Genomic DNA, 25044 nt, shown 5'->3' with positions numbered 1-25044 from the left:
TACAAAAAGTGACCAGGTGCAGTGGCTCATGCCTATAATCCCAGCACTTTGGGAGGCCAAGGTGGGAGGATTGCTTGAGGTCAGAAGTTTAAAACCAGCCTGGGCAACATAGCAAGATCCTGTCTCTACAAAAATAAAAGTTAAAAAATTAGGTATGGTGGCACATGCTCTAGTCCTGGCTACTCAGGAGGCTGAGGCAGGAGGAATGCTTGAGTCCAGCAGTTCAAGACTGCAGTGAGCTATGATTGCACCACTGCACTCCAGCCTGGGTGATAGAATGAGACCCTATCTCAAAAAAAAAAAAAAAAAATGCCAGGAACTGTGGCTCACACCTGTAATCCCAGCACTTTGGAGGGCCAAAGCAGGAGAATGGCTTGACCCCAGGAGTTTGAGACCAGCATGGGCAACATAGTGAGACTCCAACTTTACAGAAAAACTTTAAAAAATTAACCAGGCATGGTGACATGCACCTGTAATCTTAGCTACTCAGGAGGCTGAGATGGAAGGATCACTTGAGCCCAGGAAGTGGAAGCTATAGTGAACCATGACCACACCACTGCACTTCAGCCTGGGCAACAGAGGAAGACCCTGTGTCAATCAATCAAATTTATATATGTGCATATATAAAATATATAAAGCAATGGAAAATTACTACAGGCAACTCCAGTTAAAAAGTAAATTCTATTAACCTTAAGATAGATTGTCTGTTTTGTTCAGCTTAAATACAGATAGGAAATCACCAAATTATCTTGTCTTTTAGTCTTTCATACTAAATCCTTTTTTCCTAGAAGCCCTCCCCCATTTTTATACTTTATGATTCTAACTTAAAAAGAAATCCAAACTATTTAAAACATCACATTTAATCTGTAGGAAGAAAAATTTTGACCTAAGGTACATCTGTCTTTGAACAACTGACATCATGATACAGGAAGTATAAGATCTTACCCTTCATAGATAGTAGATAAAAGTTTGTTCAAAGAAAGGACATGTAAGGTAGTTCATGCTCTCCTGGTAAGTGCCCATTTGATGACTTAGGGTTATTACTTCTGGTGGTGATTTAGTACCAAAGGATGTCTTATGCTAGAAAGCTTTAAAATGAAGAGAGTGCACTTAAATGCAGCATTTGTTACGAGTTCATCATCTTAGCGTGGTAGTTAATGGAATCTCTGTAACAGCTGTATTCTGATACTGTGGCCGTAGTACTAACAGCTGGCTGCCAGTGATTAAGATGGCCTTTTGGAAGACTCTTGTAGAACTTTTACCAAAAGCATCCAGATCTCTCATTTTAGAGAATTTTTCCTTCAGAGTGCACAAAGCTTATTCCTTTAATAATGTCTAATCTAAACTGTAAGCCCTATGACAAGGGACCATGTCTTTTCTTGCTTACCATTATCTAGCACAATAATGCCTGAATCAGAGTGCACCTTCAATACAATTTTTTTCAACTAGTTTGTTTAATAAAGAAAATAGGCTGGGCACAGTGGCTAACACACTCAATCCCAGCACTTTGGGAGGCTGAGATGGGCACATTGCTTGAGCTAAGGACTTCGAGACCAGCCTGGGAAACATGGCAAAATTCCATCTCTACAAAAATTACAAAAATTTGCCAGGCATGGTGGCTGCGCCTACAGTCCCAGCTACTCGGGAGTCTGAGGTGGGAGGACCACTCAAGCCTCGGAGCTGAAGGTTGCAGTGAGCCGAGATCACACCACTGTACTCCAGCCTGGGTGATAGAGACCCTGTCTCAATCAATCAATCGATCAAATGGAGATTTCCAAATAAAAATGGTTGACTAGACACACACTTCTAATTTCATTCCCTCCTGAAATGCCATAAAATGACAGCAAGGTTTTTTTTTTTTTATGGCATAGATTCCTGGAGAAAAACAAAATGATAAAGAAAACAAAAAATTTCGGAAGTTGCAAAGTTAACAGATGGGTGGCAAATGACTTAGTTGATGTGAGAAAGCTGAGTTCTAAGAAGCAGCGGGAAAGCAGAAAAGCAACTCAACGTTCACTGCAGCGTGCACAAGATGCTGCAGAATTTGGTGGCGCACAGAACCTCTGGCAGTGGGTGTAAAGAAGGGGCTGAAAGGGAAGTGGTTGCCAGTTTTGTAGGAGGCAACTGAAGACCCAAATCATCACTGTGCACAAGCAAGAAACCGACGTTCTCCTACCCCAGCAGCAGCTGAGTATTGTCCAAAGGAACTTAACAGTAGATCATTAGACTAGGGGAGAGTAGGCATGAACGAGGGTAAGAGTACCGCCCTCTAGCAGATTCCTGAACTTCTCAACTTCATCTATCCCTTGCCCCACCTGCGCAGGGCTCTGACCAACAGTACACCTCACCTCCTTCCATGTGACTTCCTGCTCTAGAATTTAACTGTTGGAGTCACTGTGGAACTCTTTTCAGCACCCATATCACACACGTGCAACCCAAAAGGTAGAGCAAGTTAGGACCAGTGGGGCAAATTTTGAACCACGGAGAAAGCAGGGCCCATGGATCAATTTTCTCCCCTTCCTTACCTGGAAGGAATGATTCCAAGTGCAGTATGTGCTTCTCAGGGGCAGGGTCCTGAGGATGAACCAATCACTCCCACTTAACACTCAGCTCAGTAACATCATCGCATTGCCCTCCTTCCTTCCCTGGTTCACTCCCCTACTCCTCCCTCCAACCCTCTAGGACTGCACTCCCTAACAGAATCACAGCACAGATGCCTCTGTTTCCATTTCTGTTTTCTGTGGAAGCCAGGTTAAGATCGTTGGTACCAGGAGTGGCGCTAAAGAGCATTATTCACCTGATGGCAATAATAGCCCCATTGCTGGTGGTAAAGCCCCATTAAAATTAATATCACCTGCTTTATCACCAGCACTCAACACCTAAGTGAGAAACAGAGGCCCTACTCTGAGAAGAAATAGCTTATATACCAAGAGAAGCAGCAAAGGCTAGGGTGTACTGTCAAGAACTGGGTAAGTGGCCAGGCACGGTGGCTCATACCTGTAATCCCAGCACTTTGGGAGGCTGAGGTTGGAGGATCACTTGAAGTCAGGAGTTCAAGACCAGTCTGGCCAACATGTTGAAACCCCCGTCTCTACTAAATATACAAAAATTAGCTGGGCATGGTGGTGCACACCTGTAATCCCAGCTACTCAGGAGGCTGAGGCAGGCGAATTGCTTGAATCCGAGAGGCAGAGGTTGCAGTGAGCCGAAATTGCACCACTGCACTCCAGCCTGGGTGACAGAGTGAGACTCTGTCTCAAAAAACAACTGCCCCCTCAGACAGGATAGTAAGTCTGAAGCAACACCATCGTCTTGGAAAAACTGTAGAGATCAATGCCCCATAAGACCAAGGAGTTTTCCCCATTATAATCCCCACCACCACCATTTAATTCACCATTCTGACCCCTGAAAAAAAAAAAAAACAGATAAATCATGGCAGATGGTAGGGGACTACCAGGAACTTAACCTGACAGTAGTTCCAACTGCAGCTGCCTTGCTGAAACTGGTATCCACACAGGATCAACACGGCTCCAATCAGTATCTGATATTGATGCACACCAATAAGCAGCCACTGAGAGAAAGCTCACAACAAGCAGGTAGGTATTATGAGTTATTGGATTTCAGCCAGCCTGTCCCTTTGTTACCCCAATACTGGTTCCACTGACCCATGAACAGGACATTGTAGGAATGATGGAGGCTATGCATGAACAGAAGAGCTTTGGCTCTCACTCAAAGGCAGAATTCATCACTGCCACTGTTGAAGAGCTGATCTACCAGCAACAATGATCAACACTAAAGCTTCTGATAAGGCACAATTCCTTGAGGAGAATATCTAGTCTCTAGTCTCCCAGTGACAGGCTAAAATCCTTTTACTCGAGAAGGAATAGCAATTAGTCCTTGCTGAAATTGACACCTACCTTAGATATACTCATGGGGAACTTCCCTGTCCCCCATACCTCTGCCTACTCTATCACTCAGGGGTTACAGAACGCCTTCTTCAGGCCGGGCGTGGTGGCTCACACCTGTAATCCCAGCACTATGGGAGGCCGATGTGGGTGGACCACCTGAGGTCCGGTGTTCAAGACCAGCCTGACCAACATGGTGAAACCCCGTCTCTACTAAAAATATGAAAAATTAGCCAGACATGGTGGAGAGCACCTGTAATCCTAACTACTCAGGAGGCTAAGGCAGGAGAATCATTTGAACCCGGGAGGCAGAGGTTGCAGTAAGCCAAGTTTGTGCCACCGCACTCCAGCCTGGGTGACAAAGTGAGAATCTGTCTAAAAAAAAAAAAAGAATACCTTCTTCAGCAACATGGTATTTTGTACAACACTAACTCAGACTCAGGGACCCATTGCATGGTGAGAGGTACCAAAATAGACACATGACACTGTGACAACAATGTGACATTGGGCACAGGAGTCACTGGTTTTACCAGGTACTCCATCACTCAGAAGAAGCCAGCCTCAAAGAACTATGGAATAGCCTATAAATAGCTCAGCTCAAGGACAATACTCTCTGGGTTTAAGACACCAGTAGTCCATACAAGGGACTGTGCTCCAAATACCTCGACTAGATACAGGAACCAACCCATTAAAGTAGAACTGACTAATCTCACCCTCATTCCCAGTGACCCGCTTGCTTATTTTGTGGTTCTCATCCCTGCAACCCTAAGCTTTCCAGGTTGCTGGTTCCCGCGTGGTGGGGGAAGGGGCATTCTTTTCCATTAGGGGCACAGGAAGGTTCCCACTGAACTTGAATCTACAGAACTGTAACTGCCACCCGGTCACTTTGAATTCATTGTGCAAGCAGGAAAATGAAGAAATTATTGTACTGGTCATGGTAATGGACTCATGAGGAGATGACATTCCCACTACACAGTGGAAGCAAACAGGGTCTGTCGAGGACGGGGCCATGATGAACGGGGGAAAGTGTAACTGCCATGATCAGTCTCAGAGGGGCAAGGCAACCACAGGCTCCTAAGGGAAGAGGGTCTGGGTCACCCTATCAGGCAAGCAGCCAAGAATAGTCAAATCACTGGCCAAGAGTGAAGGAAGGCAGGGCGCAGTGGCTCACACCTGTAATCCCGGCACTTCGGGAGGCCAAGGCAGGTGGATTACTTGAGGTCAGGAGTTCGAGATCAGCCTGGCCAACGTGGTGAAACCCCATCTGTACTAAAAATACAAAAAAATTAGCTGGGCATGGTGGCAGGTGCCTGTAATCCCAGCTTCTTAGGAGGCTGAGGCAGGAGAATCACTTTGGCTGAAAGAGGAAAATAAAAAATGAAACATACTTAAGTAGCTTACTTTATGTTGTGCCATATGGAACGAATCCCGTAAAATAAGTGCAAATGAAAACTGGTGGCTGGGCGCAGTGGCTGATGCCTGTAATCCCAGAGCTTTGGGAGGCCAAGGCCAGTGGATCACCAGAGGTCAGGAGTTCGAGATCAGCCTGGTCAACATGGCGGAAACTCTGTCTCTACTAAAAATACAAAAATTAGCCAGGTGTGGTGGCATGCGCCTGTAATCCCAGCTGCTCGGGAGGCTGAGGCACGAGAATTGCTTGAGCCTAGGAGGCAGAGGTTGCAGTGAGCCGAGATCACGCCACTACACTCCAGCCTGGACAACAGAGCAAGGCTCCATCTCAAAAACAAACAAAAAAAAGTGGTCTAATACCTTTTCATTTACTTTCATAGAATGTTTTATTCTGCTTTTCAATAATAAGCACATTAGCATTTTGGAATTGGAACCACTTCATTAAAATGCAAGCAAAGCCTCCTAATCATCTTCGCTGACCACCTCTCTGGGAGGAATCAGAGCAGGCTGGAGAAAAGCCTACTCTCATTTTCCTCAATGAGTCCAAAGAGAAGGACATCCAATCATAGTACCTTTGGGCATTCTGAAATGCCACATTCAGTTAGCTGTTTCTGTTAGAACTGCAGGAGTGATCTCCTACATCTTTTCTAAAGCTATTTACCCGCTGGGCGCTGTGGCTCACGCCTGTAATCCCAGCACTTTGTGAGGCCGAGGCGGGAGGATCACGAGGTTGGGAGATTAAAACCATCCTGGCTAACACGATGAAACCCCGTCTCCACTAAAAATACAAAAAATTAGCCGGGCGTGGTGGCGGGTGCCTGTAGTCCCAGCTACTCGGGAGGCTGAAGCAGGAGAATGGCGTGAACGCGGGAGGCGGACCTTGCAGTGAGCCGAGATCACGCCACTGCACTCCAGCCAGAGAGACAGAGGGAGATTCGGTCTCAAAAAAAAAAGCTATTTACCAACGCCAGCATACCCTCTCTTCCAGTTCGCAATAATTATCTCAATAGGGTTTTTGTGAGGTACAGAAGCAGTTAGGGTTTGCATATTTCAGTTTTCTGTGAATATAATCTTGAAGACTTCAAATGGTCTTGAAACCTAGCCCAAGCAAATCATCACCCTCAGAAATTCTGTTTTCTACCTTGATATATTTTGAGAATAAATAATTGGTATAGCATGGGCAATTAATGTGGTCTCTACTCTCTCATGTTTTCAGATGAGTGTGTGTGTGTGTGTGTGTGTGTGTGTGTGTGTGTGTGTATTTAATTTTTTGCTTATGGCCCTATAAATTAGATCATACAGGAAGCCGTCAGAAATCAGGATGCATTCTCTGAGAAGAATGATGTAATATTTAGTGTTCATGTTGTGGACCAACACAGTCAGCATAAAATAAATGATTTTATGAGTTGAACAGTTATACAAAACAAGAATTTAAATTTTCATAATTCTTAAAATCCTAAAAAATATATTTCAAATATTTTAAATTTGTCTACCATATACATAGTTAGTATCTGAGAGTCCCATATGGTATACATACAATACCCAAAGATAATTTCACACACTGTTTAGGTTTATGTTTGACCTAAAATTCATATAATAACCAAAGTAAACATGTAAATATTTAAGAAAAGTTGTTGGCCTTCGGAAAATTTAGATAAGGCCAGACGTGGTGGCTCACACCTGTAATCCCAGCACTTTGGGAGGCTGAGACAGGCAGATCACCTGAGGTCAGGAGTTTGAGACCAGCCTGGTCAACATGGTGAAACCCCGTCTCTACTAAAAATACAAAAATTAGTCAGGTGTGGTGACTTATGCCTGTAGTCCCAGCTACTCAGGATGCTGAGGCACAAGAATTGCTTGAACCTGGGAGGTGGAGGTTGCAGTGAGCTGAGATGGTGCCACTGCACTCCAGCCTGGGCAACAGAGTGAGACTCGGTCTCAAAAAAAAAAAAAGAAGAAGAAGAAGAAGAAAATATTCAGATAAAACCTTACACATCTATGAGAGTCTGGCACAGCAATGATGGGTGATAGGCAAGTGCTATGTGTGGGCCACCTCACTGTGTAAAAATTTCAGGAGAAGTTGAAAGTAATCTTTTTCTTTCAACAAATTTCCTTTGAACAAATTAAGTTACACATAAAGTAGGTTCATTCCCATTATAAACAAATAAAGTAAGCAAATAAACACCAAGCACAATCTAGAAATTTGAAGACATTACTAAGAAGTTCATAACAATTTAAGAAAGTTTTTATAAGGATTATCCCCATCATTATTTCAGTAGTTTCTCTCTATATTAATAAGCACATGTTTGCCAGAAAGAGAAAGAGTAAATATTAGAGCAGCAAGCAAAATGAAAATGAGTTTGAAAGTGGAGGCTGTGGAGTGTCAGTGTGAGAGGCCTGGCAGAAATTATCATACTCCTTCGCCACGGCATTGATGGAGAGGCTAAAGGATTGACTGTGTGGATAAGCAGAACTCTTTTTTTTTTTTTTTTTTTTTTTTGAGACAGAGTCTCGCTCTGTCGCCCAGGCTGTAGTATTGTGGCATCTCGGCTCACTGCAACCTCTGCATCCTGGATTCCAGCAATTCTCCCACCTCAGCCTCTCGAGTAGCTGGGATTACAAGTGCGTGTCACCATGCCCGGCTAATTTTTATATTTTTAGTAGAGATGGGGTTTTGCCATGTTGCCCAGGCTGGTCTCGAACCCCTGGGCTCAAGTGATCCACCCACCTCAACCTCCCAAAGTGCTCCAATTACAGGCGTGAGCCACCATGCCTGGCAAGAACTCTTAATTTTTTATGTTAGGGACTCTTTCCCTTTTCTGCAGCTTTCTGTGTCACTGCCCAGCACCTGCAGCATAGGATCCTCCAGAAGAAACAATAAAGGAGAATGAAGGCTTTCAGGAATGAAGGCCTGTCCAGGGCTTGTAAACTTCACGACAGTCCCAAAAGGTAGTAATGGAATATTCAACCTTCCTGCAAAGCCCGGTCTCTCTGATAGGAATGAAGAACACTGATGAGGTGGCAACAACAGAAGGAAATGCAGGAGAGCAGAGAACATCAAGACGGCCAGCCTGCTGGCTCTATGCCCACCTTTGATTTGCTTACCTTTTCCTGAAGCCTGATATTAGCCCACACCTTGTTGCACACCATACACTCAAATGCATCGATGTAATTGTCCTGGTTGACGTCTTGCACTCCCCATTTCCGTTCCCTGAGAGCTGTCAGAAGTCGCTGGTTAGAGATCTCACCCTTCAGCTTCCATTCTACATAGGCCTCATACAATCTGTCATCAGAATCCAGTCGTCTGATGTAACTTGCCAGTTCCCTGGGGTGAGAAAATTCTGATACAAGAATAGCACTTTTGTTACTTGGAAGCCAGTCTGTGATGCTGGGGGATCCGTAATATACAGGGACTACCCCCAGTTTCAGTGGCCTCCAGAACTTCTCAGTGATGTAGTCATCACAAACTGCATTCTCAAAAGCTAGGATAAACTTATACTGTGCAATGATCCTATAAAAGGCATCGGCATCCATAGAGGCTGGATTTTTCAGCTGCTGAGGGAGGTCTTTGTTTCGTAAACATTCACCATAGGAATCGACCTCGATGTAAGTCATCAGCTCGCGAACATAGCTGTCCCTGTCTGATGGTGGGTCACAGTCTGACTGTACATACACCAGCGGAGCAAGTCTTTTTCTAAGCTTGTTTTTGGACTGCAAAGGAACTAGGTATCGGAGTGACTTCAGGACTTCAATGCTCTCCAAGTATTGGGTAGTTAGTGGCAAGTGGGAATGCCTGCTGAACGTGGCAGTGTAGTTGAACAAGGTGATCACTGGTTTATGAAAGAGCTTATAATTGTTTTTCGGGGACTCTTCATGAAAAAGAGCCCAGTCATGATGGGCTTTCCGAGGCAGAGGTAAGCTATCTATGTTGAAGTCAGTACCTAGGAGAAGAAAACGAGATATTAATTAGTATTTCCAAAAGAATGTTGCTAAGTTTGGGTCTACCTGGTAAGATTAGAATACAGAGGAGTCTGAGGCTATGAATAAGAAGCATGTGGCCGGGCACGGTGGCTCACGCCTGTAATCCCAGCACTTTGGGAGGCCAAGGCAGGTGGATCACTTGAGGTCAGGAGTTCGAGACCAGTCTGGCCAACATGGTGAAACCCTGTCTCTGCTAAAAATACAAAAATTAGCTGGGCATGGTGGCACATTGCCTGTAATCCCAGCTACCTGGGAAGCTGAGGCAGGAAAATCATTTGAACCCGGGAGGCGAAGATTGAGCCACTGCACTCCAGCCTGGGTGACAGAGCAAGACTCTGTCTCAAAATATATGTGTGTGTGTGTGTGTGTGTGTGTCATACACACACACACACACACACACATATGAAGCATGTTACAGTGTCACTGCAAAGTGCCTGGCAGTCAGTCACAAAGCTTTCACCCCAGAAACTACTGAGGGAGAGGACCACCAAAGAGGGGGACTATCGTTTCTCATTTTATGAAAAAGGAAACAGGAGTCGTGTCTGGCCAAGTTCTAAAGGAGAATTTATTCCACTGCCTCTTGCAATGGGCTTTTCTTCCTGAAAGTGTTACCTACAAGAAAATAGGAGAAATAAAGAGATAAAGATAGTTCTTTAAAAAGAAAAGAGCAAGAGAAAGGAAGCCAAAAAAGGAAAGCAACCAGGTCAGCAGGTTGATTAACTGCAAAAAAAAAAAAGTGAAACCATGCAAAAGTAGCCAGAAGAAATATAGAGGATAGATTTTTTTTAATCCAAAATGATCGATTTCAGCAAAGTGCAGTTAATCAATCTTAGTCAAAATGGTAGACAAGAGGCTTTTAAAGACGAAAGAGCTGATAATAGCACAATGTTACAGATCACTGCAGGATGGACAGGAATTAACAAGCGCATGGAGAAATAAAGAAGGCCTAACAGGATTACAATTATGAGTGACCCTAGCATCCACGGGATTAATTGAAAAACCTCTGAAACATGATGATGTGCAGACAGAAGTGATGGATGTGGTAAGCGATTGTTTCCTGGCTGCATAGGTGGAGATCCAATCAGGGAGAACTTATTTCAATAACTGAGAAAGAAGAACTAAGACAATAACACAATAGGTAATATACAATTTCTGAAGTATTCTTGACATGGACAATTTTGTAGACCCTTGAGTTTTTTTTAAATAAATATAAGGAAACGGGAAAAAATTCATCTTCCAATACCCACCGGAAAAGAAAATACCGAATATATATTTATGCCAAAATAAAACTTTATCAACATTTTCTGGCAGAGCTCATAAAAATTAATTATTTAATGCCAGTGTACACTCCCACAAATAAAGATAAACCCTTCAGTGCCAACACTACATCAATGAGAAATCAATTAATCAAGAAAGGCTTTTAAACAAAGATCAGATAAGATTATGTCACAGGACATATACTAAGCACAGAGAAATTGCTGAAGAAAGTGCCTCTGTTTTGATAGCAGGCTTTTATTCTCAATCTTTGGCAATGACGTACTAACATAAAAATGGGCTTGTCCTTGTTTATTGGCATTTGCTATATTTGACCTTAGGCTTAAAAAAGAACACTTACCCATATACCTGAAATCTAATGGCATATAGAGTTGGATGGCTGGCAAAGTTTAATAATCATTAAGATAGATAAACATGAGGATATGAAAGAGAATGTGAGAAGAAAGGCAACTGACTGCATTGAAGTACAACAGTTGCTGCTCAAAAAGGGTCTAAGCTGGCTGAGAGGCCAATGATAGGAACCAGAACCTATGAAATTGAGTTAGAACACAAAGTTGCCGCCTAAGGCATAACAGAGAATCAAGGCCATTTACCTGGGAGAGAAAGTACTAGAGTCCAGTCCACAGGAATCAGAAGCAGGGATTCAAGGTGTGAGATGAGAGATTAAAGAGGATATGATTAAAACAAAAGTGGGTCCAGAATTAACTGGGGAGATCAGGCACAGGGGATTTGAGTGAGTGACCCAAACACCAGTCACTGTCTGCTGCTACCTGCTAGGTGGCACATGGAAGATTCTTAACCTAGCTCAGCATGGGTGCACCTCAGCAAAGATACCAGATGCAGAGCTGGGAAGCAGAAAGACACAAAGCCTGCCTCAGGTGCTTCAGAGAATGGACAGGGCTCAAGTCCCATCTCTGCTGGTCTACATCAAGAAAGACGAGGAAGAGCTGAAGGCAGCTGTGTCTAGACTCTTGTGGCCACTATGTAGGTCCACTCAGGCTGTGTTGCTAATAGGAACAGGACTCCAAACCTGCACTAGGTATAATGAGCCTGTCATTCATAACAACTAGGAGATGCAGGCTTACAGGCTCACTCATAGCTATATTGATATGAGAATCTCCATGTGGGAAGGAAGGGGAGAAGAGGCTGAGATCCCTCTTGCATACAATCTATAGTGGCCAAAAATGCCTGCAGAATCTATTCATACACATGCATGAAGAAGCAACAGGCCATTTTAAAAATGAAAATGAGAAGGTCTCCTGCATTCATCTGAATTATGTTTAGTCTGCAGGGGTGCAGCTGCCTTTAATAGTGGGAGATGCTTATTAATAGAGAGGAAAGTTAAAGGGACCTAGCCTTCCAGAAATATTTCCCATGTTTGCTATCTATAAAAGCATTTCCTGGTAACTTCCCTGAGATACATCCACACAAAACACAGCCACACATGCATGTGCATGTGTGCAATCATGCTAATATAGGTTTTCTGTAAGATTGTCAGATGCTTTCAAACTAAACTTCTCTGGAGAATATTAAAAATAGGTCATTTTGGCAGGGCACAATGGCTCACACCTATAATCCCAGCACTTTGGGAGGCCGAGGCAGGCAGATTACTTGAGGTCAGGAGTTCGAGACCAGCCTGGCCAACATGGTGAAACCCCATCTCTACTAAAAATACAAAAATTAGCCAGGCATGGTGGCACATGGTAGTAGTAATCCCAGCTACTTGGGAGGCTGAGGCAGAAGAATTGCATGAACTGGGGAGGCAGAGGTTGCAGTGAGCCAAGATCACATCACTATACTTCAGCCTGGGCGACAGAGCGAGACTCTGTCTCAAAAAGTAAAAAAAAATAAAATAAATAAAAACACGTCATTTTGCCCTGCAAGCATCTCTCCTAAGCCTAGAGCTTCAGATGGTGAGTGCTGAAGAACACTGAAATTAGAACCATGACCAACCTGGCCAGGCATGGTGGCTCACACCTGTAATCCCAGCACGTTGTGGGGCTGAGGTGGGTGGATCACCTGAGGTCAGGAGTTCAAGACCAGCCTGGCCAACATGGTGAAACCCTGTTTCTACTAAAAATTCAAAAATTAGCTGGGCGTGGTGGTGCATGCCTATAATCCCAGTTACTCGATGCTGAGAAGGAGAATCGCTTGAACTTGGGAGGCAGAGGTTTCAGTGACCCGAGACTGCACCACCGCATTCCCTCCTGGGCGACAGAGTGAGACTCTGTCTCAAAAACAAAACAAAACAAAACAAAAAAAGAACCATGACCAACCTAAACTACTTCACTGGGGATATCATGGCCTAGAACATAAGTGTCAATATTGAACAATTTCTAAAAGGTATTGGATGTGGCTCAGAAAAAAACTGAGTTATTTAGCTCTCCCCAACTCCATCGCAATGCCTACTGTAACAAGAGTTGGAACTGGAGTCTATAGAGAAATGAAAATCAATTAACCTATGGTATATCCACAAAAATGTGACTAACGTATGTGCAATTGGCTCACTAGTTTTCTAGTCATGTTCACTGCTCTTACATTTAACAATTTCAGATTCAAACTTTCATTCCTCTGGGTTATTTTGTGTTTACTGAATTCTGACAAACGTATTCGTTCCTTTAAACAACAGCTAAATAGATCTTTGGCACTAATGTGCACTGTAAAGGGAATTGCAACTTGGAATACAAATGGAATAAAATGAATGCTGGCAAAGGGTGGCAGATTGCTGACTATGGAGACTGGATCTGAAACAGCAGAGGAGGCTGAGAGTGACATACTTTATGGGATGTGTTTATATGCCCCTCTCCTTCTGCAGGAGCATGGCCTCTTCTTTCATTACTCCCACACAAACTGGTGAAAACAGAAGGCAACATACATTATTAACCTCACTTTACTAATGCAGTGTGAATCACTCATCTAGAGCTGAAAATCCCGGGTGGGGACAAGAACGTCGGACCAGCAAATAGGAAAGGACCAGAGGGATGACAGGCCCTGCTGCAATGTTGATTCCATGGAATGACATTCTTGGTACTTGCAATTACACCCACAGAAATGTTATCCAGCTTTAGCACACTAATGATGTGGAAAGCCCAGCCTGCCTTAATTTGGAAAAGAGAAGTGCTTCTGCAGAATGCTCTCCAAAGGTAATCTGTTTTAAAAAATAATCTCTACCATAAAACTGTTGTGTCCTTTTGGGAGACTGAGGCAGGAGGATTGCTTGAGCCCAGGAGTTCAAGGCCAACCTTGGCAACATAGTGAGACCCTGTCCACAAGAAATGTTTTTAAAAAATTAGCTGGATGTGATGGTGCACACCTATAGTCCCAGATATTCAGGAGGCTGAGGTAGGAGGATCGCTTGAGCCCAAGAGGTTGACGCTGTAGTGCACCGTGATCACGCCACTGCACTCCAGCCTGGGTGACAGAGCGAGATCTTGTCTCAAAAAAATATAAATAAAATAAAATAAAAATTACCATCATTTTCTGCCAAAGGTGGTGATTCTTCTTGGGACCTGGCATGAGGTAAAAAGGGGGAAAGAGATGACTCTCCCTTGCTTGCTAACTGACCCTCACCTAATCCCTCAAACCTTCCCATCCATCCACTCAGGACCCCCACAAGTGAACCACTCATTTCCTCTTCTTCTTTGGAGTGAGGGTGGAAGTTCACTCAAATCCTGTTCGAAGTCTTACCCCTCTTTACCCACAATGTCCAGACTGACTCCAGATCACATAAGGACCTGCCACTTAGCAACACTGCCCCAGATCTGAGTAGCCCCTTAATCTTTCACATGCTGAACCAACACTGTAAGCCAGCGATAAAGTTGTTTTTCACATTTACATTTTTCGTGGAATGATTTCAAATATACCAATGCCAATTTCCTATAAGAAACAAAACATGATATACATGAAAGGTTTTGCTCTTAAAAATTAAAAAAAAAAAAACATCTCTACCATAATGGGTCAACGTGCCAATGCTCATATAAATCCATCTCTAAAGCACAGAATTTAAAGCAGAGACTTCCTTTCTGGTGGAGAAAAATTTCTTCCAGATACACCAATGTCCCCCAACACACCGGCCTTTCGGATTTAAAACACTAGCCTTATTAGTACAACAGTCTTTAGCCCAAGATTACAGTAGTCTCAGCCAAACCCAGGTTCATAAAGAGCACAGAGTCAGCTTAGTACTTTTTTCTAAGAGGAGGCTGCATGAGTCATTGGCTTGTCAGTTGCTCAGCTCCATGTCTAACCTTCTATGCTATGCTCCTTATTGTATGGGGCTGAAACTCTGCAAACTTCATTCCTCAGGCTCCCTGGACAACTGGCTTGCAATTAGGTGTTACAACTAGGAGCACTGTAAGAAGACTGAAGGTGGGAATGATACAGACAAGAGGCAGGGAAATACTGGGTAGAAGAGGGTGGGGTCCCTGGCAAGGGTTCTACCCTCAAGCCTGGACCCTCGGCCCTAAATGAGAAATTTACATCCCCACTTTCCTGCTCAAATGTTGCCTTTTGGCCTGCCCCACCACCTATCCTGTGCCCATAAAAACCCCAAGCTCCACTGGCAGAGGAGCAGAGCGGTGTGGCAGAAAAGCAGAAGAGAAGGAGCATCTGAACATGGAGAGGAGAAGAGGCAGCTGGACATCAGAGATTATAGTCAGAGAGGAGTTCGGCCAGGGACGATTGGAGAGGAGTTTGGCCAGGGACAGTTAGAGAGGAGTTTGGCCATCCCCGGCCAAACTCCAGGGGAAGATCATCTTCCCACTCTATCCCCTTTCCAGCTCCCCATCCCACTGAGAGCCACTTCCACCACTCAATAAAATCTCCACATTCACCATCCTTCAAGTCAGTTTGACCTCATTCCTCTTGGGCACTGGATAAGGACCTGAGCGTAGGTTCAAGAGGCTGTCAAACTGACTCTCCACTGAGCTGTTTAACACTTAGCCATCCACGGACGACAAGTGCTAAAAGAGCACTGATTGTAACACATGCCCTCTGGGGCTTCAGAGGTCACAGGCAACCCCTAGACACTGCCGTGGACTGGTATGCGGTTTGTTCCTGCTGGCGCCCAAAAGCACTTGCCCAGGCTCCTGCACCCACTCACCTGCGTGCTCCCCTTCCTGCAAGGGGTTTGAGCATGGTGGCCAAGTAAACAAGTAAACAAGCCATCCCTGTTGCAAGGCCCACAAGGGGGTCATGGGAACTATCCTGTCTCAGAAGGAAGAGAGAAGGAAACTCTTCCAATTCTCATGTAGCAGAGCAAGCATTAGCACTCCTGACTGTGATAAGATCAGCTGTAGCATCAAGGAGTAGTGGCAGTGGTGACATGAGCTAAGCAGACAGTGGTGATAGCGATAGTAGCAGTGACAATAACCTGGGAGTGCTGGCTAGAGAGTTCTTGCCCGGTTAACTCACCCCCAACAGTAGAGCTTCAGAGACCCACTGGCCCACACTCTGGGCAATGCCACCCCTCCTGTGCCTCTCCAGTCGAAGCGTAGCAGGGATTTCCTGCAGTTATTCATTCTGTATAACCTTCTCTTTCTGTATTTTGCTCCAACAGCCCTTCAGCCCCTTTGTAACCAATTCTTGTAATACATTCCCACTGTTTGAAATACCTAGAATAATTTGTTTTCCTATCAGAATATGATTAATACAGAGGTCCATTTCAAAGGCTTGGAACTTCCATCTGATCAACTGATTATTCCAAGTTCTGTTGCAAGTTTTCTCTTGCTGTCTTGCTCCTTGATTTTTCTAAAAATACTATGTTTCTTGGTTCTAACCCCTTGTTATCACCATCCTAGGCTTCTATTTTCCCTTCTCTTCATCCATCTGGTGATAATGTAAAAGAAAAATGCAAGCCTTTTATTTAAGAAGGAAAAATAGAAAATCAGAAGATGAGACTCCTTTTAAGAAAGAAACCATCAAAATACTTGAAACCAAAAACACACTCCCCATTCAGGTACTGTGCTGTAAATTCCTTCTCTGAGCTAAGAATTAAAATATACAGAATACTGAGACCCAGGTAACCACAAAGAATAATCAGGTTGGGGTGAAGGTCTCCAGTTACATTGTTTGACTACATTCTAATTTTATCGCAAATGACAAATCCTCTCCACTGTGTTCTTGACACTTAATTAAACAGAGATAAAGACTTTATTTTTGCTAAAAGATTTTACTACAGAGCCTTTTACCGATCTGAAGGGAAAACTAAGGCCAAAAAAATGTTAAAGTTCATGAAACAATTGGCAAAATATGACTATTGTAGGAATAGCAATAGTTCATAAATTACAACTATTGTTAATCACCTCAGCTGTAACTAAACTTGCAGTGACCTGAGTTTTTTCTCATTTTCTGCTTTGGATTAAATCGTTTGTTTCACAAAACTCAAACAACTTCTAGTGTTTGAGATAACTAAGAATAGTGCTACTTCCCTATTAGAACTCCCCAGAATAAGCTTAAAGCAAATTAAAGTACTTCTGACAACTTCAACATCCAAGCACAAAACAAAATTCAGTTTCTTTCAATAATAAGAAAAAGTGAGAAATAGGTGTTGGGAAGAGGAGAGGTTTTGGGAAGAGCATTGTCCAAAGTGTGGGTCCGTGGGTCTCTGAGGCTCCGCTGTTGGGAGTGAGTTAACCGGGCAAGAACTCTCTAGCCAGCACTCCCAGATTATTGTCATTGCCACTATCTCTGTCACCACTGTCTGCCCAGCTCATGTCACCACTGCCACTACTCCTTGATGCTACAGCTGATCTTATCACTGAAAACAGAGGAGGAGCAACAGTTTAAGGCACTGCCCTTCACTCAGGGAAACAGGGGCTGAGACGGCCTTAAGGGGTTGGCAAAGTCAGTTCGGAGTCCCAGAATGTTCTGCAGAACTCTGACATGAAACTTTCATGATGAGGCTACATAACTCTGTAGAGGGTTTGTTGCTACCTCTTACTCTTAGTTATTAAAGACCACATACAGCTGTATCACACTCTGGTTAGTTGGTTAGTTACTAAAACTGGATTGACTGATTGATTGATTGATTGATTGATTGGGACAGGTTCCTCACTATGTTCCCCAGGCTGCTCTCAACCTCCTGAGCTCAAGTGATGCCTCCCACCTTAACCTCCTAAAGTGCTTTCTATTGCAGTCAACATATCTGGAGACAGAAGACATTACTAACTCAGAGAAGCATAGGCATTTCTAAAAAGCAAGGTTTTACTGAGTCCTATTATTTGAAAAGCATTAAGCTGAGAATTCTGGGACTTCAAAGATAAACAAAATAAGCCCCAAGGGATATTATGATTATGAATGTAAATGTTAAACCATTAGCCAATATTCAATCTAGACTAACAAAAATGCAAATGGCCATGGTGGGAGAAAGGAGTAATTATTTCTGACTGGTCAAAGAGTTTGGGGCTGAATTACTGATAAGTACGCAGAAAACCCAGCAATTAAGAAAATTAAGACACAATTACCCAATTATTATTTTTTGTTTTGTTTTTCAATTTTTAATCATCAACATTGTCAAGCTTAGAGAAAAGTTAACTGTACAGTACAATTAACATGGAACACCCACCGTTCAGATTCAAAAATTGTTAAAACTGTGGTATTTTCATGTAGCATGTTAACACTGTTTTTAAACACAGATGACTAGTCAAATCCCCCACCTCCTGCTGGGATCCACATTGAATCGTTTGTGTATTTCCAGTGATAGGAAACTCATTATCTCCTAATACATCAAAACAAATAATAATCACATTTTCTCTTACACTGAGCGAAAATCTGCCTTTCTTGCATTTCTAGCCATTTATTCTATTTCTGCTTTTTGGAAATACATGGTCAAGATCTTTTCCTCTTCCCAGGGAGAAGAGCAGAAAAAATAACTATTGAGTACTGGGCTTAGTACCTGAGTGACAAAATAATCTGTACGACAACCCCTAGTGACAAAAATTTACCTATATAACAAACCTGCACATGTACCCCGGAACCTAAAATAAAAGTTAAAATAAAAAGATCTTTTCCTCCTTCCCTAAGCTCCCTTTCATAACACTGAAGACGATCTCAGATATAGATCTCATCTGTATTTTCTTCTCTTGTAAATTGAGTACAAAGAAAAAGATAAGGATGATGTGAGGAGGTAGGGTAGGGCTATGGGCCTTCTTATGGGCCGGCATTTTTTTCCACAAATTTTGATCTGTAATATTTTCATTTTCATTCAGTTTGAGGTTTCTCAAATTTCAGTTTTGCTATCTTTAAACCATGGGATGTTGTGAAGTATGTCTAATTTTCCAAAAGAAGGGCTTTTTCTAGTTTTGTTGTTGTTGTTGTTGTTGTTTCTATCTTATTTGCATTGTAGTTGGAGAACATAATCTGTATATTGCAAATCTTTGAAATTTATTTAGATTTACTTTAATGCCAGCATATAGCCATTTTCTTTTAATGTTCCCTCAATACTTAAAAAGGCTATGTATTCTGTACTGTGCTCTATACATGTCAATTAGTTCAAAGGTTTTAATCACATTTTCTATTCATTTCCGAAAACAAGTACTTATTCTTTCAATTACTAGGAGAAGTGTGTTAAAATCTTACTGCACAATTATCCAATTATTAACTCAGGGCAAAAAAGAAAAGTAATCCTTGTGCTCTCTGGTTCACCTATGAATATTATTTACATAGTCATAATAATGTAAAGAGGGAATATTGATCCATCAAACACGATAATATAACTGTAAGTGGACAGGGGATATAGGAAGGATGAGTGTGTATGTGTTGAACAGGAGAGGGTAAAAGAGTGATTCCTCATCTTCCAAGACAGGGAGTCAATGATAATGCTTAATAGCAAAAAATCATGAAATACTAATATCAGCATGTTATTCAGAGATCTGATGATAACAACCAAGAGTCAGAAAAAACTATTGAAAGTAGTCATCTTTTATTTATTTATTTATTTATTTGAGATGGAGTCTCACTGTATTGCCCAGGCTGGAATGCAGAGGCACAATCTCAGCTCACTGCAACCTCCCCTACTGGGTTCAAGCACTCCTCCCACCTCAGCCTCCCCAGTAAATGGGACTACAGACGTGCACCACCACGCCCGGCTAATTTTTGTATTTTTTGTAGAGACGGGGTTTCACCATGTTCGTCAGGCTGGTCTTGAACTCCTGACCTCAGGTGATCCGCCCATCTCAGCCTCCCAAAGTGCTGGGATTACAGGCGTGAGTCACTGAGCCCAGCCTAAAAGTAGTAATCTGAGAAGATACCCATTTGCTATTGAAACGTGGAGCATATATAGCTTTGGTAAAAATAAAAGTAAAGTGAACAGAAGATTATATGGGAAAAGTAAGTCTTCTTCCCCACACCCCAGCCATCTAGGTCCCTTCCCTTTATTAAAGTTCCCTTTGTTAAGTTCATTAAAAAAAAAAAAAAAAAAAAAAGATGGTGGGGGGGTGGGGAGGGGCCAGGCGTGGTGGCTCACGCCTGTAATCCCAGCACTTTGGGATACCGAGGCAGGCAGATCACCTGAGGCCAGGAGTTCGAGACCAGCCTGGCCAAGATGGTGAAACTCTGTCTCTACTAAAAACAGAAAAACTTCATTTCGTGTAGTGGTACACGCCTGTAATCCCAGCTATTCGGGAAGCTGAGGCACAAGAATCACTTGAACCCGGAAGGCAGAGGTTGCAGTGAGGCAAGATCGCTCCACTGCACTCCAGCCTGGGTGACAAAGTGAAAATCTGTCTTCAAAAAATAAATAAATAAATAAAAATAAAATATAAAATAAATGGAGGGGTGGATAGACAGATGAAGGAAGGAATGCGGGATAAAGGAAGAAAGGAAGAGAGGGAGGGAAAGTATATCCAATTAAACTATGACATAAGGCTTTCTTATACCTAGACTTTGTATTTATAGTTAGTGAAAGAGCTCTTTTAAATTTACTTAAATATAGATTTTTATTATTTATCACTCTTGTGAATACTTAGAAAAAAATATAAGTTAAATCGGTTTAAGTATCAAAACTTCTTCAGAGTCTCTTTTGAATCACTTTTTGATCTTTGATGTCTGTGTATTTCTGTACAATATTTTGCTTGTTAACATTAAGACCGTAAGCAACACAGCATTGCTTAAAAGAGTGCTCTACTATCACCTCTGAGATTTGCCTCCAAGCTACTGACATCGCCACGTTTTAATGTTGATGCTTTCTTAATATTACCAAAGTTGCCAAAGAAAGTTTTCAGACACCAACTAGACTCATATTTTTTGTTCTGTTTTTTTTGTTTTGTTTTGTTTTTTGAGTTGGAATCTCACTTTGTCGCCCAAGCTGGAGTACAGTGGCATGATCTCAGCTCACTGCAACCTCTGCCTCCTGGGTTCAAGTGATTCTCCTGCCTCAGCCACCCGAGTAGCTGGGATTACAGGTGCATGCCACCATGCCCGGCTAATTTTTGTATTTTTACTAGAGACAGGGTTTCACTTTGTTGTCCAGGCGGCTGGTCTCAAACTCCTGACCTCAGGTGATCCGCCCACCTCAACCTCCCAAAGTGCTGGGATCACAGGCATGAGCCACTGCGCCTGGCCTAGACTCATATTCTTTTGTCAAATGGTCATTAAATGGTGTGTTGATGGAAGCATCAAAGGGCTGTAGTTGCCCCATCATTCCAGGTAGAAGAGCAACCCAGTTCATGTCCATGCAGGCATTCATACTACACCACTGCTGCTGCCCAGCTGACAAAGACAGGCAGGAGGCTATCAATTGCAAAATACATGTCGATTTCAGAGACATTCAAATTTAAAAAGAAAATAAATATTTTTATAATTAAGGAAAATCTTTTCACATACATGAAAACATATATACTGTTAGAAACCTGGTATTATCCGTGTAACTACCATGGAAATACTTCAGTATTGGTACATATAAAGCTACCCTATTTTCAAGAATGATCACATGGTATTATTTCATTGTGTATATGCAGTCAGTCCAATATTCTCCCAATTATTCCACTTTGTGGTGCAAAATGCAAATTATGAAAAGTGGGTTAAGGCCAGGCATGGTGGTCACCTGTAATCCACACACTTTGGGAGGCTGAGGCGGGTGAATCACTTGAGGTCAGGAGTTTGAGACCAGCCTGGCCAACATGGTGAAACGCTGTCTCTACTAAAAATACAAAAATAAGCCGGGTGTGGTGGCACACGTCTGTAGTCCCAGCTACTCAGAGGCTGAGACACAAGAATTGCTTGAACCCAAGAGGCAGAGGTTCAGTGAGCTGAGATCACGCCACCGCACTCCAGCCTGGGTGACAGAACGAGATCCTGTCTCCAAAAAAAAAAAGAAAAAGAAAAGTGGGTTAAGAAGCAGCTATTTTTCTAAGTTAGGTGCATTATATCCTAAGGCACTCAGTAATTGCTGATATCTTCAAAAGCAACTAGAATTTCAGAGCATATTGTCCATGTGTCTGCCCCAGACCCTTGGCTGGAGGGACATTTTACAGAAGTCAATACTGAATATAGCAATCAATCTCCAAATTAATTAAATCAAAGGTTTATTCTCTGAAACTAATGATCAAGATATCAACCAAATGCTTTTTTTGAAAGCAAGTCTATCTACCAGGTAGATATGGAAACTGCCAAATCATTTTACTCCACTTAGCCTTTGTGATACATTTGACCTCAGTTAGAAGCTATGACCTGGAGAAATAAACTCTTTATTCTCAAAACCTGCAGTGTTCCACTCCATTTAATCTTCTTAGAGTCTCTCTCTACCCAAGAGGGAAACAACACAGAACAAAGCACTGTCCTCCAAAGTTAACCATGTCTAGGATACTCCTACCTTGATTTTCTAATATACATGTCTCATCACTGAAACAGCAAAAAACTTGGTCCAGGATTTTTGGTCCACATTAAGAATCCCTAGTAATACAATGTATAAATTGTATTTTATATGCCCAGGTCTAATACTGTAAACAAATAAGATGCAACTCTCCGATGGCAGTAAAAAAAGAATGAGACAGTAAAAGCATAAAGCAAAGGACATAAATATTTTCCAATAATTTTTCTTTTATTTAAATTATTGGCCAGATGCAGTGGCTCATGCCTGTAATCCTAGCACTTTGGGAGGTTAAGGCAGGAAGGTCACTTAAGCCCACGAGTTTGAGATCAGCCTGGGCAACATAGGGAGACCTGTCTCTATAAACAATTTTTTTAAAATCAGCCAGGTGCGGTGGTGTGTACCTATAGTCCCAGCTACTCAGGAGGCTGTGGTGGAAGAATCACTTAAGCCCAGGAGGCAGAGGTTACAGTGAGCCGAGATCGCACCCCTGCACTCCAGCCCAGGTGACAAAGTGAAACCGTGTCTCAAAAAAAAAAAAATTGTTTTCATCAAATTTCTACTAATAATATATACTCAATAACAAGAAATTCTATTGAGCTCAAATACATAAAAGAAGGAAAGGGGGTAGAAAGAAAGAGGAAAAAAGAGGAGAAGAATCATCACCCATATTCCCAAAGAAAAGCAATGCTCATCATCAGGGTTTTTTTCCATATGTGTGCATGTTTGTATGGCGTGTGCATGTGTGTGTGTGTGTATGAGAGACAGTGTGTGGACTGTGTGTGTATGGGACTGAGTAAGAAAATACTGATTTCAGCTCACTACTGATGAGTAGTGAAGTCGCTCATTACTGATTAGTAGTGAAGTCACTACTGATATGTCTTGAGAAAAAGAAGTTATTGGCTGGCTGTAGTGGCTCACACCTGTAATCCCAGTACTTTGGGAGGCCGAGGCAGAAGAATCATTTGAGGCCAGAAGTTCAAGACCAGCCTGGGCAACAGAGTGAGACCCTGTCTCTACAAAAAAATTTTTGAAGTTAGCCAGGTGTGGCAGTGCATGCCTATAGTCCCAGCTACTAGGGAGAGAGTGTGAGGTGGGATGATGGCTTGAGCCCAAGAGTTCAAGGCTGCAGTGAGCAATGACTATACCACCGCATTCCAGCCTGCGTGGGAGAGTGAGAGCCTGTCTTTTAAAAAATTTTTTAAATAAAAAATAAATTTATAGTGGGTTAATTTTACATTATTTATATCTAAAGTAAGACGAACTCTGTCCCAAAACACCCTATCCTGTAGAGACTAGGGTTCAAAGAAGGAACACAATGGACCCCAAAATAAGAGGTGAAAATCCCCGTGTACACTCCAGTCATGCCAAGGGCAGCCTGACAGGCAAGGCTTCTTGCTTCCTGTCTCAACTTATCCCTGTCCTGCAAAGCTGTGGCAGGACACATCTGCAGCTCAGCACAGCAGACAGGCACAGGAGCACAGGAACAAAAACACAACATGGGTAAGAAAATGAAGGTTCCAGGCCGGGCGCGGTAGCTCACACCTGTAATCCTAGCACTTTGGGAGGCCAAGGCAGGCAGATCACCCGAGGTCAGGAGTTTGAGACCACCCTGGCCAACATGGCAAAACCCCGTCTTGACTAAAAATACAAAAATTACTCAGGTGTGGTGGTGCATGCCTGTAATCCCAGTTACTTGGGAGGCTGAGGCACAAGAATCAGTTGAACCCAGGAAGCGGAGGCTGCAGTGAGCCAAGATCACACCACTGCACTCCAGCCTGGGTGACAGAGTAAGGCTCTGTCTCAAAAAAAAAAAAAAAAAGAAAAAGAAAATTCAGGTTCTCAGAGAGGAGTCTCATTATACAAAGTTTGGGAGTGTGGGATGTGCTTGGATAGGTGAGTTCACAAAGCTTTCAGCTGCTATGGCCTTCATACCACCACGTGGAAAGACTTCCCCACTATGTGGAGAAATGGCAGAGTAAAAGGACATCTTCAGTAACAAGTTGAACTGCTGAACAAAACAGGTCTGCCTGCCCCAGATTTCTGACTAATTTAATAAATAAATGCCTTTATTGCTAAGCCACTTTGGGTCAAGTTCTTGATGGATGCAGCCTAATGCATTTAAATGACAATGGCAGGTCTCATCACATTTGGAAAGTCTGCATACTGGTGTTAAAAAAAAAAGAAAAGAAAAGAAAACTATTCCATTTAATAGCATCAAATATGAGAAAGTACCTAATGGGTACAATGTATGTTATTAAGGCGATGGAAAACCTAAAGCCCTGACTTGTATGTAACAAAACTACACTGGCGCCCCATAAATTTATACAAATAAAATTTAAAGTTTCATCACAACAACAAAAAAAAAGAAGCAGAGTTGTAGATGAGACCTTTCCTGCTCTTTTTTCTATACATGATAATTTGCTACTGCCAACAGGACTCTGGAAAGTGAATACTTTGGCAGGAAGAACTTTCCAAATTGCTCAAGTCTTCATGTTGCTCCCTATCCAGTGATCTCGTGGCTTTTTGTATGGATCTGAACTATAATATTGATCATACTCAACTGCAGTTATGTGTGCACCTGTCTAGCTCCCCACCAGATCAGAAGCCCTCCTATCATCCATGTCTCTTTCATGTTGGCCCACAAAATTCTCCTTGGCAGGAGAATCA

At 42.7% G+C, this 25044-nt stretch overlaps 1 protein-coding gene across 1 annotated transcript in view; it reads right to left on the bottom strand.

Annotated features, from left to right (window-relative positions):
* FUT10 (fucosyltransferase 10) overlaps positions 1–25044 on the bottom strand; it is a 109402-nt gene that overhangs the window by 15796 nt on the left and 68562 nt on the right. The window contains exon 4 of the mRNA XM_004046874.5: positions 8421–9256. Within this exon, the coding sequence (XP_004046922.1) occupies positions 8421–9256 (836 nt within the window). The remainder of the gene's footprint in view (positions 1–8420; positions 9257–25044) is intronic.

The sequence above is a fragment of the Gorilla gorilla genome, chromosome 7 (genome assembly GCF_029281585.2).
Source record: "Gorilla gorilla gorilla isolate KB3781 chromosome 7, NHGRI_mGorGor1-v2.1_pri, whole genome shotgun sequence".
Taxonomy (NCBI): domain Eukaryota; kingdom Metazoa; phylum Chordata; class Mammalia; order Primates; family Hominidae; genus Gorilla; species Gorilla gorilla.
Note: the sequence above shows the minus strand (reverse complement) of the source record. Positions and strands in the feature narration are given on the sequence as shown.